The 22,140-nt window shown below is 41.4% G+C and overlaps 1 protein-coding gene across 3 annotated transcripts in view; it reads right to left on the bottom strand.

Annotated features, from left to right (window-relative positions):
• The window catches only part of MAP2K5 (mitogen-activated protein kinase kinase 5), a 134,443-nt gene that overhangs the window by 42,038 nt on the left and 70,265 nt on the right, over positions 1–22,140 (bottom strand). Inside the window, exons 17-18 of one of the 3 annotated variants that reach the window (XM_035132287.2) lie at positions 12,687–12,716; positions 1,919–1,972 (exon numbers count right to left, since the gene is read on the bottom strand). The exons of 1 other annotated variant lie outside the window; for it this stretch is intronic. In XM_035132287.2, coding sequence (XP_034988178.2) covers positions 1,919–1,972; positions 12,687–12,716 — 84 coding nt within the window. The remainder of the gene's footprint in view (positions 1–1,918; positions 1,973–12,686; positions 12,717–22,140) is intronic. One more of the 3 variants, XM_035132289.2, reaches the window with a different exon arrangement.

Raw genomic sequence — 22,140 nt, 5'->3', positions numbered from 1 at the left:
TGAGAAAGTGCTGTGGGTCACAAAATGGCTGCAGCCAAGGCATGGAACAACAAAATGGCTGCCACATTTGAAATACTGGGGAAAGAGACAGGGACACAAAATGGTGCAGGCATGCACCCCAATCATTCACTGCCTTACTTGATCGCAGAGAGGAGCAATTTTCACTTCTCTGCTGTTTAGAAGTGGGACGGGTATCCAGTCCTGGCATCCAGTGAAATGTGAGCATGTTTAAGGAGACATGTTCAGTGTAGGAGAGGCTGAGCCAGTGTAAACAGGAAATGAGCAGGAACAGCAAACATCTCTCATGCATTGTACATTTTGAGGGGAAATTTACTGAGACCGTTCACAGGTGCCATAGGATCTACTACTGGCACACTGGTGCCTGTGGGTGCTGCAATGGTGACTCTTGGTTTATGCATATTGCTACCATTGTACAAGAACCACTATCAAGAAGCATGGATCAGTTGCCATGAGAGGGGCATAACTGCCTCCATGGGAAAAGTGTAAATTGACCTAATTCCACGAACGATCTCAGCTGCTGGTCATGGAAGATTGTAAAATAGCGTGGGATTGTACACAAAAACTGGGGGGAAGCAATCCTTCCAAATGCTCTTATTGCTACCACTAAGCACTAGCAACACAAATAGAATTCCTGGCTTTTTAATAACTTGACAGCTTGTATATAAATACGAGAGGGAGGGAGGGAGGGAGAGAGGCGGGGGTGGACGGACCTCAGAAACTGCTGCTGAAGGAGACAAATGTTTTCTTGAGGGGGGACAATTACAGGTCTCCCATTTCCAAAGGTGCTTTGGAGGAACATGCAGCATGAACTATAACTCTGAAGCACCTTTTGAAATAGGACAGCTTGTAATTGTTGCCCTTGAAGAAGACATTTGTCGGAACATGTTGGGCAGGGCATTTGACCCATAAATTCTCCTTCAGGTTCTTTTTTTGTTGGTGCTGTCTTTTTGTGGTTGTTTTACTTTAAGCTTTACACTCATGTCATCCTTTTCAGCAGGAAGACACACAGAGTGCATGCTATTGCTCAAGTGAAGTATTCCACTTCAATTTCAGAAATTCTGCATCAATATATCTTTGCCCATTACTCAGTACTGATTCAAATTTCCTAAGACCCTCAGTTACTTCTCAATGGCACTACTGAGAATGACAGACAGCTATTTCACTGATGTCTTGATGCAATATCATTGTAACTTTATTCTTCTCTCCATTCAGTAGAGCTGCTCTGCTTTTTTGCCTCTGAAATACTACGAATACACTTTAAAAAGCTGGATGTTGTTTATGGTGATCTACCACTCCAGGTAGTTTTGTTTGTATGGCTGTGTTCCCTCTTAATCTCTTAACTCTGCTAGAATATCTAAGTGCTACAGCTATATTTTTCCCAGACCCTCAATGGCAAGCTACTCAAGCTGTACTTTATATTAGACATATTTTTCACTGTAAAACAATGTTGTTTACAGTCCACAACACTGGCACATCTCTGGAAAGATAAAACAGCTGTATAGCTGAGACTGCTACCTTTGCACACAGTTCACGAAAAAGCAAGGAATATGGTTTTATTACATATTGAAATACTTTTTTTTTAAAGTCAATATAAAATGCTGCAGTTTGAGCCCTCTCCCTCTGCCCCACACTACCACTGGACAAGTTGGTCTTGGAAGCTCAGATGGTCCAATCCTACTGCCCCACATGGCAAGATTTATTATGGAGGGGGATTTTACATGCCGTCTTCTCCAGAGGCTGTACCAGAAACTCTGCTAGAGCTTAATTTTCCTGGAAGGCTAAAGAGTTCCTAGCAGTGACTCTCTGTGGCCTCCACTCTTTCTCATCTCCACTGTAGTGTCGTGCTGTGGTTAAGTGACTGAGCTGTGAATCTGGAAGTCTTTGGTTCCAACCTCACCTGTACCACGAACTCACTTGGCTCACCATGCTCTCTGATGTTCAGCGTCCACCCCTGCAATATGGAGATAAATCTTAGCACCCTACCTTACAATCATTACTTCAATACTGTACATGAAGTACTTTGAACACTTTAAAGCTCTACAAGCTCAGTTGGTAGTGTGTGAGACTCTTAATCTTAGGGTCATGGGTTCAAGCCCCTCATTGGGCAAAGGATTCCTGCATTGCCGGGGGTTGGACTCGTGTTCCCTTCCAAATCTACAATTCTATGATTCTATATATGCATACAACAAAATGATGCCAACAATTAATTCTTTCCTGTTTGTAATGCTGGGGGACCAAATTTGGAAATGCAATTTGTATGTACACATACAAAACAAGCAAAGGATAAAGTATTATATTCTATAAACTCCAAGATACTGGCAAGCTCGGCAGGGTGCTCAGTAAAACCTATTTTCTGTATGTTCCTGTCTGGGGGGAGAATAGGTTACAGGGAATTTATGTCTTTATTTTGAAAAGTTGCTTTTGAATAGTTCTGTCTCTATAGAGATACTTTCAACAGAACTGACAAGGAAGACCTCTGCTACCTCCTTCTGCTTTATAGTCCCAGGCACAAGCAAGAAACTTTCTTCCATTAGTTGACATTTGCCACAGTTCCCGTTTCCTCTTTTTCTCCATCCCTGGCATTGGAACCTGCAGCCTTTGCTGGAGAAAGCCTCTTCTTATATTGACTAACAAATCTGCATTTTTCATAGCTATTTAGCTGTTCATGCTAGTAATGTAATAAATTAATAATAATGATAATAATAATTTTATTTATACCCCACTCATCTGACTGGGTTTCCCCAGCCACTCTGGGCGGCTCCCATCAGGATAGTAAAAACTTAATGAAGCTTAACAAAAGAATGAAAAGACAGCAGCAAAAAGAGGTATCAGGAGAATCTAATTTTGAAAGCATCTGTTGCACCTCATTTTTTCCTCAAGATCTGAACAATTTCTGAATTCTAAAGATTAAACTGCCTTATATGTTAAAACATTCCATTTCCCAGTATAAATAATATTTGGGTCAAAGACAATACTAGTTCCATTCTTCATTCCAAAGAATTAAGCTCCCCATTTCTGTGCTTCCGGGATAGCATAGATGGGAAAAGATATTGCCTCACAACATTATTATTTGGTTTCAGTTGTAAAGTAGTCTAAAATATGTGATCTATATTTAATTACTTAGCTAGTCTTCTACTGACTCACAGAATGTGTATGTATGAAAGCAGATATCCATTGCCAAATAAAAAGTCAATATCCGCAAGAATTATGTTTTTGGCACAAATATAAGATGGCTAATAAGAGCAGGAAAATCTATATGTGTATAGGATTTCTACAGCCATAGGATAATAATAGCAGCTGTCAAATCAACTTTAAGTTATCCCCCTGGAATATTAAAAAGCAAATAGCAGATTTCTTCCAATGTTTTCTGCAAAGAGAACCATATACTATAAAGACTGAGAAATATTACATATAATAAAATATGATCTTAAAGATCTTTGATTATAATTCAGCACAGAAAACAGCACCACTTTGGCATTAACATGTGAACAGTGTTTAATGTCTTTTAAATGGTTCAATATTGTAATGTATGCTGATGACACAAGAGTTTCACTCTTATTCTGAAACTAACTGCTGCTGCTCATCAATTTAGTCTCACAAAATAAATGAATATTTAAATGACACCTCTGTCAAATGAAAAAGAAAACCCTGCAAAACAGCTTTTCCATGCACTCAAGCTAAAATATATATATATATTCTTGTTGCTGTTTTCCCCCTCTCCTTCTTTGACAAGTGGCTCTTGCGTTGAAATGAAAACAAGCCAAACTTGGTCAATATTATGGATTACATATAAGAAAAAGAACCTTGGACCTTGATAATATCAAGGAGCAGAAAGCAACAGCTTCAATTAAAACCAGCCAATTATTCAGCCCTTTAAGATGCAGCAAATAAATGAATTGCTTTTAAATGGAAGTCCTTGGATGAAGAGCTCTTTGACCCACAATTCAATTGCACTAGCAGGAATCATAATGAAGGAGGAATTTGCTGAAACAAAATATTTTTTTCTCCCTTGGAAGGGGAAAAAAAGGCTTTTGAATGAGTAACCGAGATGCATTTACAAATATTCTCCATTGCAACAGGGAGAGAAGGGCTAGATTATAAAGGGGGATGGGTTACCTTGAGCTTTGTTTACAAATTACTTTTCCGCTGGCTGAATTCTTACCTCACTACATGCCTCCCTGTGGCTCCCTTTCATTTGGCAATGCCAGGCAGACTTACACCGCTATCTAGAAGCTGAGGGTGCACAAACCCTTCCCAACAATATCAGAGCCTGCAGACTCCTCTGTGCCCAACAATGCAGTGAATGAGGAAGATAGCACTCTCTCTAGACCAGGGGTTCCCAAACTAAGGCCTGGGGGCCGGATGTGGCCCAATTGCCTTCTAAATCTGGCCTGTGGACAGTCCGGGAATCAGTATGTTTTTACATAAGTAAAATGTGTCCTTTTATTTAACATGCATCTCTGGGTTATTTGTGGGGTATAGGAATTCACTCATATTTTTTTTTTCAAAATATAGACCGGCCCCCTGCTGGACCCATGCTCTAGACACATTGGAGCACCTGTGGGGCTTGGTAGTGGGGCAAGAAATGCTGTGGCACTCCTGAAGGGAGAAATACAGTTCATCAAGTTGATTTCCCACTACTCTAAGTGTCTCTCATAAATGAAAGGCAGCAGCAACTCATGACTTTTCATCCAAGAGACACCCTCAATGGCAACTGGGAAGAGAGAAATGGCCAACAGAGATTGGACAGGCACTGCTGAAGCAAAGGAAAGTTAGACTTTCCCACAAAGTTTTTGCTTCTTATCTTCTGCTGTATACTCTCATGCAGTGTGCATCTACAGTGGAACCTCGGTTTATGAACACCTTGGTTTATGAATTTTCGGTTTATGAACACCGTGGACCCATCTGGAACGGATTAATTCACTTTCCATTACTTTCAATGGGAAAGTTCGCTTCAGTTTATGAACGCTTCAGTTTATGAACAGACTTCCGGAACCATTTACACCTATGCTTCGGGTTAAGTACACTTCAGGTTGAGTACTCCGCAGACCCGTCTGGAACGGATTAATCCACTTTCCATTACTTTCAATGGGAAAGTTCGCTTCAGTTTATGAACGCTTCAGTTTAAGTACTCTGTGGACCGTCTAGAACGGATTAATTCACTTTCCATTACTTTCAATGGGAAAGTTCGCTTCAGTTTATGAACGCTTCAGTTTATGAACAGACTTCTGGAACCAATTGTGTTCATAAACCGAGGTACCACTGTATTTATGACACATCACGGGTAAAAACTAAAACTAATATTTATATCCCTACCTTCTCTTTCCACAAAGCTGGGGATGCCTAAGGCAGCTAGCCACTAAGGCAGTTAGCAACTTTAGGAATATTAATTAGTTAAGTCAAAATGCTTCAAAGATAAATACATAGCAAATATTGTGGGTTTCAAATGCCTTGAGGTTTGCTGACCTTAGCAAAATGATGCTCACAGAGTGACAGTGTAAATACAGTACAGTTAAGTCCACAACTTATGCAGAGGTTGCGTTCCGGGGATCAAGCCAAAATTGTGTCTAGTCGAAACCCATTGTGTTCAAAACCCGTTGTGCCAAAGTCATTTTCCTGGAATCCCGCCCCCTTTCTGCCCCTTAAAAAATAATATATATTTTTGCCCCCTTCATAAAGCTGAATGTGCACAGGTTAAATGTGCAGAAGTTGTGGGCTTCCTGTATACAAAATTAGGCAGAAACAGTTGCCCCAATCCAGTGACTGTCCATGTACAGAGGACAGAATACTAAACTCATTAGGAAGGGCTGCTACCTAACTGCATCCTTTTGTGAACATTTTGTGCCTGTCTAGAGACGCTCTCACCTCTGAACAGCTTTGCCGAAACACCAGAACCCATATGGGGTCCTGGATCAGGGTAACTCATGAGAACTGATCCAATGCAGGATTTTTACCTCACCCCACCCCCATTAATAATGTTTTGGACTGCTGCCTTCCTTTATAAAATCAACCCAAAAGAGGAGCATGTTCAATCTTGCTCTTTAACATTCTCTATTATTCACTTTTGTTTCCATCGCGCTGGGTGCCTCTACCCGGAGAGAAGCAATATGTCATCATTTTGTTGAGCTAACTGGCCTAACAGTCTTGTCCCTTTGAGTTAGGAACAAGACAGCAACACTTCATCAAACCGTTGGCAAAAGCTAGGCAGGAAAGGGCTGGCAGAAGAAATGGGAAGCAGCCAAGTTTTCAAATCTGGTGACTTTATTAGCCATTATAGAAAAGGGGGAAAATATGTTGTCCCCAAAAGTTGTCCCCTTCAGAACAGAAAGCTTCCACTAAATATCACCTCCTTCAGTCTCACCATTGCAGTTTTGTAATAACCCGTTTCAGCGCTTGCTAGATGAACATTTGTTGAAAAGGCATCTACTCCACTTGCCACTACTGCCTCCTCTTTTGGGGGTTTCCTCTCCCCCTCCCCTCTCCTTCCCTCCTTATCATACTCTTATTTGAAACAGATTTTTAACAGATAATCTTGCTCGTTATAACAATATCTTGCTTGCATTTTATTCAAATAATTCTTAAAAACAGCTTTAAAAGCCGTTTGGAATAAACATCAAGCTCACCATCAATCAAAGGCAAAAAAAAATTCTGCTGGCGGTTGTATAAACATCAGATCAACTCACTGATGTCTTCAAGGATTTCAGACTGAACCATAAAAAACTCCATTAACTTCTGACAAAGAATGCAAATTAATCGCAACATGGGGTGAGATGAAATTAAAGGCTCTTTTCTAATCAATGACAAGGCAGGATGAAATATTTACTCCTCTCTCTCTCTCTCTCCTCCCTCCCTCCCACCTCCAATGCTTGCCTGTGTTCAGGGTTGCATTCCTCAAGCCAAGCCCAAACAGAAGGTGAGTGCACAAACTTGGCCACATCAAGAACTGCTTAGAGATCCTCTCGGCCCTAAAGTAATCTGCTTGCAAGTTGCACAGATTCAACACACTCACGTGCGCGCACACAACTCCAAATCTCAGGTGCGCCCAATTTGTTATTCACACACTCCTGTGCCAGTGAAAAGGGGTGGGGGTGGGGGAAGAGGAGGAAGAAGGCTGGCACAGACAGATGCACCAGGAACCTGAAATGACAGTTCTGCCCTCCGGAAGCGCGATCACTACAGAAAAATCTAGTACAGCCTCCAGGTGAAATGTCTGGTGCTCCATATGGAGCAGAGAAAATTAACAACAAGATGGAAATCTCACAAGCAGCAGGGAGCTGGATTTTTTTGAGGGGGGGGAGGGGGGAAATGAAATTTAAAGATGAAGAAGGAGAAGTAATAAATTAATGGAGTGTGAAAACATTCAAAGCTTTACAATACCAGGGGCACTATTTGCTCAGATTTTTTTTTTAGAATAGAAGGGGGGGAGCATCCCCTCTTCCAAACTTCAAGTCATTTTGATGTAATTTATTAACAAAGATCTGCAAGTGTATCCAAAAATAGGTAAAAGGGGTTTTAGCCAGATCCAGGAGGACTAGTTTAAATACATTTCTCAGAATCCTTCAGTTTTCAAGTGTTGCCTTAGAACACTTTTGCAATGGACTTCTCCTTGCTGCCCCTAACTTGGAACACAAGCAGTGACTACTTGACAGTGGCAACTGTCTGCATTTCTCTGCATTTTTGTACTGTTAAGCATGCCTCTGCCTTCTGTTTAAATCAGGGCAAGCTGAATATCTGGAAGAAGAAACTGTACTGCACTGTATTTCAGTTCGACAATTCTTTCCACACAGAATCAGAAAATGCTTCCAAATCAGCATTAAGGTATTTAGAACTTTTAAAAGACTCACAGATACACACACATACATCTAAATGCAGGTGGTTTTTGGTTTGTTTGTTTGTTTTTTGGATGGGGGAACTGGCTTGGAAGAAGTTATTTTGGTTTCATGTTTGAACTCACAGAAAAAGTCATTTATTGTCATGGAACGTTTGCTTAAAGTCATGAACTTCACCCCAGTTTTTGTAGATATTTATACGTACATCAAGATAAGAACATTCCTTTAAATTATTTCTTTTGATAGAAAATACCTCAGGCTTTGAAAAGGATTTCATGTTTCTAAGAGATTGTACTCTATAGCTTCTTAGAGATTTCTGCCCCCTAAACAGCAAATAAGTGGTTTTCATCACAATAGTAAGTTAATAAAAACATTAAGTGAATCAAGAATTTGCTGGATTGATCAAACCTGATAGTTTGTTTGTGTAAACACCTAGTAACAGCAGCGGCTGGTCTAATTATCACAATATTTAAATGTTTTCTCTGCAAATTGACACATTTGCAAGTGAGCTGCAAATGAAAAATACAAATAAAATTCACCATTCATCAAAACCAAAGTCCCAATAGGACTTACAAGCTTCTCATGTGACTTGCATAAGCAGTTGTTTCTCATCTATATGAATATTGTACATAAGAGGAAAAAATATTCAGCAGGAAACTCTCACTAGGAAACTATTTTTTATTTTTTTTGCAAGTCCCCTGTTGAAACCAGCAGGAGCTGTTCCACATTTCGCACATGCTGTTATGCCTCCAGGTGTTTTGCTTTCAGTGAAGGAAGACAATATTTCCAGTTTACAATGCCCATACTGATCCCAAAATGCCTCTGAGTCCTCCTGCCCCAATCTGGGAGGAACTGAGAAGACAACACATACACACAATGCAACAAAATATAGCAGAAGGATATACATGGGCATGATGGCCTGAAAAAATGGTGACAAGGAATGGCTGACCTTATAGATAGTCCATAGTGGAATTTCTGCAAAGGCAGGAATTTAAGCAGGGGTGACCGGCATTATTGGTCTTGGGGGGGGGGCAATTCTGCTTCTTTGAGTGAAATGTTTCAGTGGCTTGCATTAACCCAGAAGGCAGAATTCACATGATTTGAAGGCAATCTTGGGATTCAGAAATATATGCTGATATGTTGAAACAAGTATGTTGTTTGTCAGAGGGGGTTAACTTAGGAATTACTTAAAATGACTATCAAAATGCATTAGTGGAAGGGTGAAACAAGCAAATATGTTCCATGCTTCCTCCATGATCAACTGAAGGCACCGCAGTCCTGGCTTCCCTCTGGCACATTCTGATTTTGGTACGTTTTCATGTTAACCACCTTTTGCTATGCACCTGCAACAAACACACTTCTGAACATTCATTCCTCCCCCACGGCAGTTTCTACATATAGATTTATACTGAGATAGCTGCACATCTAGCTGCCATAATGTACCTGGTTCCCTCCCTGTGAATTGCTGTACCACGGACTGGGTTTGGGTCTACAGGATCATACTTCATGTTGCTATGGTTAGGCAAGATGTAGCTTTGCTGCACAATTTGCTCCAGGATCAGACCACCACCTGTTTAAATATTTCTTGGCCACCACCAGTTTAAGAAGAAGAACAGATGATGCATCTGCTGACTCTTTTAAAGTCCATAAAATGGTGAAGAAGTTACGTTTTTTAAAAAAGTAAATAAGTGTTCCTAAACACAAGGAAAAGACAAAATCTCTTTCTATTATTCAATAACCACGGAGGTGGGGCATCTGCATAATCTAACCATGCATAAATTAGAATGTGCTATTTGCATAATAATAGCAAGTTAATAGATGCTTAAAGAGCACAGACCAACACCAGCTTTAAATCAGACATGCCTCCAGGCACTTTGGCCTGTATCAACCAAGACTTTAGGAAAAATGGGTACAATCCACCAGGGAATGGGTCCTGCACGTGGATCACTAAAATGACCCAGAGCTGTGTAAGAGATCCCAACTGATTGCGCACAGCCCCCATCCATTTTGATGCAGAATATACAGGAGATGTTGCGGGTGATTTGTACCCCATATCCATGAAACTAAAAAGCTAAAATAAATAATTAAAAATGAGGAAGAACACTCCGAATAACTCATATTGCTGCATGGACACCTCACATAATTTGTCAAGGACAAGGACATAATTCTTCAACACTTTTCCAGGAAGAGTAACACCAGGTCTTCCTCCCACCCCTTGAACTCCCGTCTTCCATTTGTCATGACAGGTATTTGCAAAGAAATACAGCCAGAAAGGGACAGCTGATTAGCGTACTTAAAGACTTTCTCTTCTCCTTTTGATATTTTTATAGAGTCTATTCAACAAGCATACTGTATACGCTATTGGGGGGCGGGGCGGTAGCTCACAGCTTCTCAAACAGCAGTGCCTTAACAATAGTTTCAAGGGAAGTCTAAGGATATTTCCCGCCTGAGTTTAAGTGTAATATTATTGGTTTTGACTCAAGATAATAGAATTGTAGAGTTAGAAGGGAGGGACCCTGAGGGTCTTCAAGTCCAAGACAAGAGAGGAGATCTTGGTTTGGGGATATAAGAAAGTAGCAGGGTGGTAGGTTCTACCATTTTAGTAAGCAACCAAGGCTGGTTCTCATTGAAGTGGAAAATCTGAATGCTCTTCTATCCAAAAAAATCCCTCCACATTAAGCAAACAAACCTACATGGAAGGACTAGACCCTTTGTCTTCAACATCTCCCAGACATGCTGCTTTCTATGTAAACTGAATAGAAGAGCAGGCACCCCCCCAAAAAAATGTCTGTAGTCTGACATGGTTCAGGACTGACATAGTTTTACCACCCCAATGAGAACAAGGTCTCAGATGTATTGGCAGGTCACCAGATTTTTCAGCACAAAGTGAAAACTTTTTAGACACTCCATGTTTGGACATACACAGAATAATGAATGGCTCAACACATATTGAATCATAGTATCACCAAAGCCCTTTTAAACAAATCAACTTCTGAACAAGGGTTGGTCAGCAACACACTGATGGGTTGAATGCTTCAGAAAGACACATAGCATGCAGGTATTTGCGGGACTGCCCTTGAAACTGTCCCAGAAACTCCAGCGGGTGCAGAATGCTGCAGCGAGGCTCCTCATGGGGTCCTTGCCATGGGCTCTACCAGCTGCACTGGCTCCCAGTGGAGTATAGGATCAGGTTTAAGCTGCTGGTTTTGACCTTTAAAGCCCTATGTGGCCTAGGAACCTTGTACTTATGGGACCGCCTCTCCTAGTATGTCCCGCAGAGGACCCTAAGGTCCATGAATAATAATAGCTTAAGGGTCCCGGGCCCTAAAGAAGCCAGATTATCCTCCACCAGGGCCGGGGCCTTTTCAGTGATGGCTCTGACCTGGTGGAATGCTCTGTCCCACAAGACTAGCGCCCTGGAGGACTTGATCTCCTTCCACAGGGCCTGTAAGACAGAGCTATTCCGCCTGGCCTTCAATTTGAATTAGCCTGATCCTCCATCCCCTTTTCCCTTTCCTTTTTCTATGAAGAAACCCTTCTGGGACCCCACATTTAAACTCTTCCCTGGTCTCCTTGCTGGTCCTAGCAGGACGAACTTGGCCAGTTAGCCCTGGTGATCATTTGATGTTTACTAAACTGGGTTTACCCCCAAAAAAATGCCCCTGAATTTTTTGAATTTTATTGACATGGATGCTACATTTATATTGTATTTTATGCTGTTTTTAAGCTGTTTTTTTAAAGTCACTTTTAATCAATGTTTATATTTGCTGTTAGCCGCCCTGAGCCCTGTTTTCAAATCGGGAAGGGCGGGGTATAAATAAAAATTTATTATTATTATTAATTTATTATTTCAGATCACTTTGTGATTGCTAAGACATCACCTTTTTTCACTTGAGGCGCAGGCAGCAACTCTGCTTATTTATCTTATTAGATGTCTTACCAGCCCTTCACCACAAGGTCCTAGGGCAGGTCACCACAATAAAATACACAATGATAAAACTAATATATAACATAATTAATGTAATTAATATAATATAATATAATATAATATAATATAATATAATATAAACAGTTACAAGCATAAAACAAGTAATGTGTAAAACCCACTGAAACCAGTTGTATATAAAACAATTCTAAAAAGTTCCAATGCAGATGCAGAGTGGAGTGAAGACTGCCACTTAAAAAGAGGTTTACACTTATTTTTTTCTCCCATGCATTGCTAACGTGCAGGAATATCTCTACTACCTAAATATCAGAAGGCAATATGACCAGGAGTCTGGCTCTCAGTCACTAGCCTTACCTGGACAGTGGCCATTAGCCTAGTTGTTGGGGTTCATCTGGCATCAGTAATTGCCATAGACAATTGCTGGGATTAATATTGCATTAGCAGCAGTATCCCTTTCCCAACAGCATGTTGCAACTTACTTAAAACAAACTCATACTTTTAAAGATCCCAGCATCAGTCAACACTTCTCCCACCCAGTATCAAGTCAGTTTAACCACAGACACCCCACATCTCACCCCCCAAAAAATTAAGATTTGCATTAAAAAGTTCTAATCATTCTGTCCAAACGACTGGAGTGATGCAAGGCTTTATGCCCCCACTCCACAACACATTGCTGAACTCATTTAATAGCATCAAGTGTGTCAAATAAACCTGGAGTTTAAAAACAGAATAAGATCAATGGCAGTTCTGGACAACTCTGCAGATATTACTGTTAGATTTAACAGGGCAGAGTTATATGAACCTGGTTGCAAGGCTCACAATTGCTCTCTGCAACTTCATACATAGGAATGAACGCCACAGTGGCAGTCAGTGATAATGAACATTCTTACCTGAGGATACGGAAACCTCCCGAGAGCAAGCTGGGAAAGGAAATAATATTTGTCTAGTTAGAGAGATTTGCATTAGGGGTTGAGGAAAAGGAGGGGGGGAGAGGAAGAAGAGGGGGAGAATAACTTAAAAAATCAGTACAGCATTGCATGTAAAATGGACAGAGATAGAACGAGGAGACACTGAAGCAAAAATAACCTCTAAACATGGAGAACAGCTATATTTAGAACAGACAATCATACAGAAGAAGTAGTCTGTTAATACATCTGGTGGCCTACCCACCCACCAACCCTGCCCACCTCAGATACTGTACCCCAAATCCTAATTCAGTGTATTTGGATGAAGAGAGAAATCTGTGTGAAGTGAATAGTATGGAGAAAGCACCCAAGATGCCAGAGTGTGGACACTGGTCATATTCTCACAATACATTGAAAGCATCATTGTCCCACTTTAACAGCCATGGCTCCCCCCACCCACCCAAAATGAATGATTCCTGGGCACTATAGTTTGTAAGCCCAGGATTCTTTGGGGGAAGTCATGACTGTTAAAGTGGGACAATAATGCTTTAAATGTATTGTGTTAATGTGAGCGGAAACTGTCACTGAGGCCCTTCTGGTTTTGAAATGCAACCCTCTTGAGACCACAGCATCGTGCTCCATGTTAACCAACAAGGAAGGAGCATCAGCCTTTGGGTAGGTAATATGGATTAAAACCTTCACGTCATTCATAAGCCACGGAGAAGAGTTTGTCATTCCACCATGGCTCTAAGGATTGAAGGGCCCTTAAAGGGTGCCAAGGGTACCAAATCCTAGAGAAGTGATTGCTCCCTCCCTGTGGGCCACTCAGGCACAGCCCAGTTCTGTGGGGTTCTTACTCTTTTCGGTCCTTTCAGAAGCCACATGCTGCCATTATTGTATTTTAATACTTCTGTTGGAAGCTTCCCAGAGTGGCTGGGGAAACCCAGCCAGATGGGTGGGTATAAATAATAAATTATTATTATTATTATTATTATTATTATTATTATTACTCCAAAAAGGATGCACAAGGCTCAGAGCAGCTCATACAGCTCCTCCTTCAGGCCTCACCATTCCAAGCCAGGGTGGTTGTGACTCCTCATTTTTTACAACAAAATACTTCACTGATGCTCTTCCACAGATGCTCACTGGGTTTGTGTAGGGTGTTGGATGTGGGAAAGCACATACAGTTCATTGGATGGTTTTGGCAAAACCACTCTTTTTCCAGATTGTTTTAAAAGAGGAAGCATATGACGTTGCAATCTGCACCGATCCTTTGTATACACGGCGAATAAGAATTCAAAACCAGCATTCTCATAAAATGATATTTTTTATTTTAAACTTGCTTGCCAGACGCGTGAACATGCCTGCACACAAAATGCAGCTCAACATCCAGCACAACAAGACCCTTAAATGTTATGCAGATTAATACAAAGGAGGCATGCTTATACAAATTAAGCACATTTATGCAAATATGATTTATTTTGAATACAGAATTGGGTTTCATCAGTATAGAAATTGGTTTGTTTGTTTGTTTTGCATATAGAATGCAAACAAGTCTTGACTATAATTTATTTATTTTAAACACAAGCCCCTCTGTTGGGATTTGCTTCAACTGTGAAGAGGGAGCAGCACCCAAGCAGCAAGAAACCCAATTCAAGAACTATTGTTCTACTGGGCTAAGCAGAGTCCTCCCCCCCTCTCCAAGATTGTCAAGGTATTATAAATTAAGAAACTCACAAAAGAGCCTGTAATCTTCCCCGAAATAGCCTGCAGATATGTCACTGTACTAAATGTGTTTCAGATTTAATGAAGCTTTAATGTCCTTTTTAATTTTGCCTGTTTCAGTATCACCAGGGGTCGAGCAAGGCAATCAGCACTCAAGAGGATGGTTTGGTTTAAAACTAGGAAAAAACTCATTTGCTTATGAGTTGCACTGTATTTTCTTAATTAAATTTACTGAGTAAAATGGTTTTAAGTTCAACCAACCAATGACCTCTGTATGTAGATTCAGATTTATAAATAGGCCAACAGCTAAAGCATAGAAGCCAAAAACACACACAAAACAAAACCCAACCATGAAAACAAACAGATTAGGGCTTTGCCAACAGGAGAATTGCCTCCATACAACAGAAGCCATTTGGACATAAAATGATATATAATCCCGAGAGGAAAATTGAAAAGATAAAAGCACACAACTTAAGACAGTCAATCAGAAAAGTCAACCCGTTCCATCGCAGTTTTGGGAACATATTCCCATTAGCCCTCTTAGCTTTTGAATCCTCCTGGCTTGACAAGTTAATAGATCGGTGCCTCAACACAGTGGAACCCTCCTTATTTGAATCTCGATTATCCAACACGCTTGCTTATTTAAATTCATCGCCTACTACTTGGTTCCAAAATGTCACTTCTGAACACACTGGCTTCCCATAGGAGAGCTCCTCCTTGCAGCAGCCACATGCTCAAGATGGTCCTATGAAGAGGTCTAGACTGCACATTCTGTGGATTATGCAGAAAAGTAAAGGACACACTTGACAAAATGCCGAGTATTCCTTGCAAAGGACAAATAAAACAAAACAAAACCAAGCCCTGCCTTAGTAATTTTATTCCTGAAATGCAAGACCCCTGATTATGCTGAGCTGAGACAAATATTGGAGTTATGGAAAGTGGGGAGTGACGAAGTGAGCTCTGTAGATGCAAGTTCATTTCTAACAGCCCTAAAACATATACAATGGGTAGGAGATTAAATTTTGCCATCTTCAAGCTGCTACACCACATTATCTGATCCACTAACGTCACAGTGGCTCTGAGGTACCACTCCTGTGCAGTTCCAGCATCCTCTCCAACATACCAGGAGATCCACCTCTTAACAGTGTGATCAGCTTCCTTCCTTGTCACCCCCATCACCCAAATATGACCACCCCTAAGCCATCGCTTATGCAGCTGGGGCTGCCCTGCCCATCTTGCAAAGGAGCTATGCTCAGTAGTGGAGCATGTGATTTGCATGCATAAGGCCCCAGGTTCAACCACTTGCACTCGCTGTTGGGTGGCAGGGCTGGAAAAGATCTCTCTCGACCTAACTCCTTGGAGAGCCAACACCAGTGGGAACAGACAGCACTGGGCTGATTCTGTATAAGACAGCTTATAAGATTCAAATGCATCTCTAAATCAGGGCATGATGCCTCAGTGACTTGCTAGGAGAATTGAATGACAAAGATAAGTATGAAGTTATTTGTTATGAACATGATTAAGAATAGTAAAAGGAGGTAATACTAAAAGCTTTAACATTCACAGAATAGTATAAACCAAGGATGGGGCACCTGTCCCCCAGCCAGCCCAGTAGCTGTTGGACTCCAACCCTCATCAGTCCCAGGCAACATGGCCAATGACCACAGATGATGGGACTGTAGTCCAATAACAGATGGAAGGCCACAGATTCCACACCCCTGGTATAATAGGTACCTCATGCTGCTTTTCAGTGGGGATTTCCTATTTACACAACCCCGGGTGAGGTGTATCTGTCTCCATCAGTACTGAATTTTACAAAGAACTTGAAAACATTCTTCTTTACCCAGGCATGTGATGTATGAAGGATACTTATCGTTCCTGGCAACCCTGAGATCACTGGATGAGATCATGTTTTTAACTGGTTTTTGACTGTTTTAACTGTAACTGCTTTTAGAATGCTTTTTTTAAAAAAAACAAACGATTTTTGCTGTGGGTGTGTTTGTTCCCCTGGATTTCTCCAGGAGGAGGGGGTCAAATCAGAATACACATCTTTCCATCCTACCATGAAACTTTCAACATACCTTCAGTAATAGTGACCTTCCAAGGTGCATTCGGCTGCTGGGGGAAGGCACAGACTGAGGGGCACTTAGAGGAACACATGCAACTGCAGTTCAGTGTTAGAGGACACACTTTGCATTTCATGAAGAGCTAAGTACAATCTCCAGCATCCTAGGGAAGCATGGCTGAGAAAGACGTGCCTCAGCTTGACACTCTGGAGAGGTGTGGCTGCTGGAGGAGACAATGCTGAACTGGATGGACGAATGATCCATAAGGCAGCTTCATACATTCATATACAAGCAAGCCGGTCGTCAACATTTTTTCAGAGGTCTGGGAGCATCACCTGGTCTACTGGCAGCAAGAGGTACCCCAAGGTGGTCTTGTTGCAATTCCACCTTTGACTAGATCTGGGTGGCAATGTACTCATTAAATCCCAGCTTAATATCCCTCAAGTGGCGAGTTCAAGGTCCACTGCAGGCTTGAGTCCCAACACTAATGTAAGCAGAAAGCCACTGAGGCAAGGGCATGCTGAATATTGTTTTTAAGGACAATGATGCTATAAAGTCCCCTGCCCACCCTTCTTTAAATTACTCTGTGCGACTTGCAAGTTTGTTTGGTTTTTTAATTTACAGTTATACTGAAGAGCACAGGATGGCTTTATTTAGTTGCATTCCATGTTTCTCAGCATAACTGCAAATTGAAAATAAGCACTTACGATACTGCTTGTGATCGAGCTAAAGAAGAACTTTATAGTCTGAAATGTTCTAAAATTTGTTCTTAATTACTTTGTGCACATTTTACACAATTAAATTTCCATCTCAAGATTTTGCATTTAGATTGTGCACTGCAGTTAAACCCTCAATTTAGAGGAAAGCAGCCGACAATTTGGAACATTCAGACATTGGAAACTTTTTAAAAAACAACAACAGACCAAACAAACCCAGACATAACAACTGGATTACCTGAAACTCACATGATAAGATTTCATTTCCGAGACCCATTTGTAGATTTCTAGATTCAAGGTTTAAAATCGCCTTAACATTCCACTGGCAAAGACCCTGATAAATATTAAATACTGCAAGAAGAAGCCCTATCATTTTTCCTTCCTACCTATACCAATTCCACTGTCCTCTTATTGCTCAGTTTAAAAAAGAATCCAGGAGGATATAACCACAATTTACTCATGTTAAAGTGCTTTGGAGGTTAAATTGGCAACAAAGAACAAGAGACGCAAACCACCTTGAAATAGGGTTTCAATTAAATGAGAAGGATTTAGTAACACAGGTCCAAAAGAAAAAAGGGGGGGAGAGTTACAAATTAATTTAATCTTCTGCCTATAGTTCGCAGCTGCACTTCAAAGTGTCTGGGGCTTAGAAACAAAGCAAGGCAAGGCCACTGAGCGGAGGAAGCTTCCATTTTTAATGTACAAGACCATTAGCTGATAACTTGTGGAATGTGCGACCCCTGCAGAGGGCCATGAGCCCGAGTAACAGAGACAGATGAAATGACATGTCTGTTGGAGGCTGCACCTAGACTAGGGAGAAAGGCCACCAGACCAAGCAAGAAACATGCCCTCTGGGACCTCCAGACAAAAGAGATTAAACCCCAAGTTTAATTCACTTTCACTAAAGCCTTATAAATCAAAAAGAATCATCCAGTGCTAAATTCTGCATACTCGCATCCCCCCCAATTACTTTAGGTATGGATGCTGTTTTTGAACAGGCTGTTCCTGATGTAAAGCCTGGGATCTACCTGAGATGAGAGACCTACAGCTTCAAGTTTGGCTGGCAAGCTGAAATCAATGTATTTAATTCGAGTCCTGGAGATGAATTCCTGGTGTCTGGAGGCTGAGGCTTTGGTGCTCTGCATAGCCCACTCTCCCAGTAGTCCTCCAGTTGTTTTGGACTCCAATTCCCATTAGTGCCAATCTCAATGGCCAAAGGTCAGCGATGATGAGGTGTATAGTCCATAAACATCTGGAGAGCCACAGAACAACGTAGGAAGAGCTCTTCTGGATTAGATCAAAGGCCTATCTAAGTCAGCGCCCAGTTCTTACAGTGCTGCACTTCTCACAGTCTTTTGTAGTGTCCATGTTTAGTTCTGCTTCTACTTCCCTCCCTTTTGTCTATCCGCCCCCAAGTCATATTTGAGATTGTAAGCAACCTGGAGCAGAAAGCCATCCTCTGGCACTCTGTCTAGTGCCGGCGCACTGATGGTGCTGTAGAAATAATAAATGATGTGGAAATGCAAAGAAATGGAATTGCAAAGAGCAAGGTCCTGCTGGCAAATCAGATACAGTCCTGCTCAGAGCCAGCCTGCCCATGAGGCAGGCTGAGGCATCTGCATCAGGCGGTGGAACACCAAGAGGCAACACCCCTTCTGCCCCTGGCTGAGAAGCGGTAGCAGCAGTGGCTTCTGCCAAGATCTTGTGAGATCTGACCAGAACCTGCTGCTGTCACGGCCACTTTTTGCAGGCGCTGCCGCAAGACTCAGGTAAGGGAGGCTTTGGAGGTGCAGAGGTGATGAAACAGGACGTGCCACCCCAGTTCTGCCCCTTCCCAACTCTTCCAACTTCTCTTATTGGGGAAGAGTGTGAGGGGAGATGGGGCTTGAGCTCCCACAGCCTGCTGCAGATTTGCAAGGATAGGACTGCCAAGAGCAGGGTGCTAGTCTCTTTGTACGCTGGTTTGCCTTGTAATAAAAGAAAATAAAAGAAAGGAGCTTGAGTAGCAATAAAGATGGCTAATTAATTGAGTTTCAGAATCCAAGTTTTGTTTAGAGATGGATTTGTAGGAAGACCGCATACATATTTCTTTCACTGCTCGTACACCTCTCTGTTCACATAATTACGTTATTTATTTCCTCACCACAAAGCCTGCCTACTGTCGCCGAGCAATGAATGCCGGAAAAGAAATGATGCATTGAGGTCTCAACCTGGGCAAACTTTACCTAAACTTACACTTTATTGCAGCTTAGTCCACAATCTTCCCCTAATATAGGGTTACCTCCCAGCGCAGCAAGCGGATAAATCATTCTGGAATATTACTCTGGCTAAGTTTCACTGTGACTGGAGCATATGCGCTTCCAAGCCTCGGAAGCAGAGGCCCATAAAATACACTAATTACTAGAAGTTATGGTCACTGGGTGATTGATAGCACTCTGCAAGGCAACTTCTTCATTCCCAGCTTTGCTGATGGGCCTCACTCGACACGGAGGAGGCAATTATTAATTCATGACCCAGGCCTTGGGCAGTGGAACCTTTACTTCCAATTCTACCCCCACAAAAACCACCACAAATGCTGGACATCAGCTTTTGTTGTGACAAGGGAGAAGTTGCTTTCAACAGACGACCTTTGTTTGGCAAAAATCACAAGGGAAGAACTAGAATGGTCTGTCTGTTACACACCCACGCCACTGATCACAAAATTCAATTGGTCCATATGCATCAGCCTGTCTCCCAGTGTGCACATCTCCAAGACCAGTGTACATAGAACCAGTGGAAAGTACAGTTCTATAGTCACCTGAATGTTTTAAAAGGGCTGGTTTTCAGCACCAAATCCTACATGACTTGACCTCTACATAGCGCAACAGCCTCACCTCCACCTCTACAGAGTTTCCATGATCAACTGAGAGCGCCCTCTTTAGCCTACCATCTGTGCGGCAAGCCTAGATAAAGGCAAACAGAGAAGCTAGCTCTGCAATATTCTTCCTCTTGAGATTCACGAGTAACAGAGCAATGTAAAACTTCTCATGACAACAGTTACAGAGCCATGCAAATACCAAACAATTTTTACGTTTAAATTTAGAGAGTTATTATATATTTTATATTATATATTTTATATATTTTATGTTGGATTTTATGTTTATTTTTTAACCAGTCAACAAACCATCACAGAGCAAGAGTTTAACAAAAGGTAAGACAACAACACATTCAGTAAAATTTACACACACAGTAAGCTATATAAAAGCATGAACAAAACTTGCAAGTCTGTATCTCCCTAGCAAGATGCAGAATTCACCCTTTAAAATTTCCCTAACTTATTATTACAAAGAACACACAAGCTACATGTCTATCATGGCCATTTCTAATATCTAAAAGCTTTACCCACCTGCAAGGATATCTCAAACTGTCTCCGTCTCAATTTTTTAAAAACAGAGCTCCCTCCCCCCAATTCTTTATGCATACTTCAGAGAAGTCTAATTTCGCCACTAAGGATGAGAAAAATTACTTCCAGAAGTAGTTGCTCATTTCCTCTAAGATTTTCTTAAGAGGACACCAAGGTTCACTGAAGACAATTTTTAAGAAATAGCTTAATGTCATTTTATATGCCACCGTTTGTATTGTTATTGTAACCCAGGGGTGGCCAACATGGTGCCCTCTAGATGTTCTGGACTATGACTCCCAACAGCCCCACTCAGCATGACAAGCGATCAAAGAGGATGAGAGTTGTAGTCCAAAACACCTGGAGGGCACCATGCTGGTTACCCCTGCTGCGGGCAGTTCACCTCTACATACAATAAGAAGAAACTAGATTTCCAGGGTGCGGAGACATGATCAATAGTGGTAAAAGGCAAAGCAAAGCAAAAGCAAAAGCAAAACAAAACAAAACAAAAGAAACAACAATACCCAATAAAGACCAAAAAGTTAGGTTGTATATCCAGAAATAGTCCAAAGGAACAACAGGGGGCCACCTGCATGAACTCAATAAGTAAGAGATATGCCCTTCAATAATTCAAAGTAATACAAAACAATTGACTGTAAAAGAGAAAGAAATGATGTTTTCTTTTCTTTGCCAGCTGTCAGATCAGCTCAGAGCATCATATGGGGAAAGTACCAGCTCTACAAAACAACCTTCTCCACTGTTAGCAGCCTAAACAGAAAGGCACATTCCATTCTGCTTCCAGCAGAGCTTGTGTTCATTCTTACCTAACACATGCATAATCTGGCATCAAAACAAAGTTCCCATTCAGAAGACACTATTTCTCTCTCAAGAAACAGGTTCTGGAGGTTGTAATATCACTTCTGGAGAAGATACCCTTTGAGTGCCTTTGCCTATCAAGGTGGTTTTGTGGATGTGCATAGTATTAATTCGGAAATCGGACAGTCAGAACTGGAGTCAGCAGCAACTGCATATAGACGAGAAAGGAGTTGGGGTCAGGGAGAGAAGGTTGTGGAAGGATCATAAAAGACTCAGAGGCTCTGGAGATCTGTTTGAGCAGCTCTGTGGGTTGTAGACTAGCTTTTGGCAATCCGGTGCCCTCCAGATGTTTAAGTCTACAACTCCCATCTGCTTCAGCAAGCACAGCTGTGTTGGCTGTGGCTGGTTGGAGTTGACGTCCAAAACATCCAGAGGGCACCAGGTCTGCTGATGTGAACTATGAGATTTCTCTTGAGGCACAAGGCACCAACAGCTTATATTATTACCGTAATATATATATTTAAAGCTGTAACTCAATTGTTTTGGTCTGCTTGTTACCATAATGGAGTGACTTGCAGCCACCCAATCACTATCTAGTTCCTTGGATAGTTGGTTATAAAATAGTGTTGTTGTGGTTTTTTTTAAAAAAAAGTCTAAGGAAGGTTGGAAATGTGGCATGGAAAATAGTTAAAGCAATTTAAAACAAATCATACTGTAGGTACTGAAATGTGCCCAGA

Source organism: Zootoca vivipara, chromosome 14, assembly GCF_963506605.1.
Source record: "Zootoca vivipara chromosome 14, rZooViv1.1, whole genome shotgun sequence".
Lineage (NCBI taxonomy): Eukaryota > Metazoa > Chordata > Lepidosauria > Squamata > Lacertidae > Zootoca > Zootoca vivipara.
Note: the sequence above shows the minus strand (reverse complement) of the source record. Positions and strands in the feature narration are given on the sequence as shown.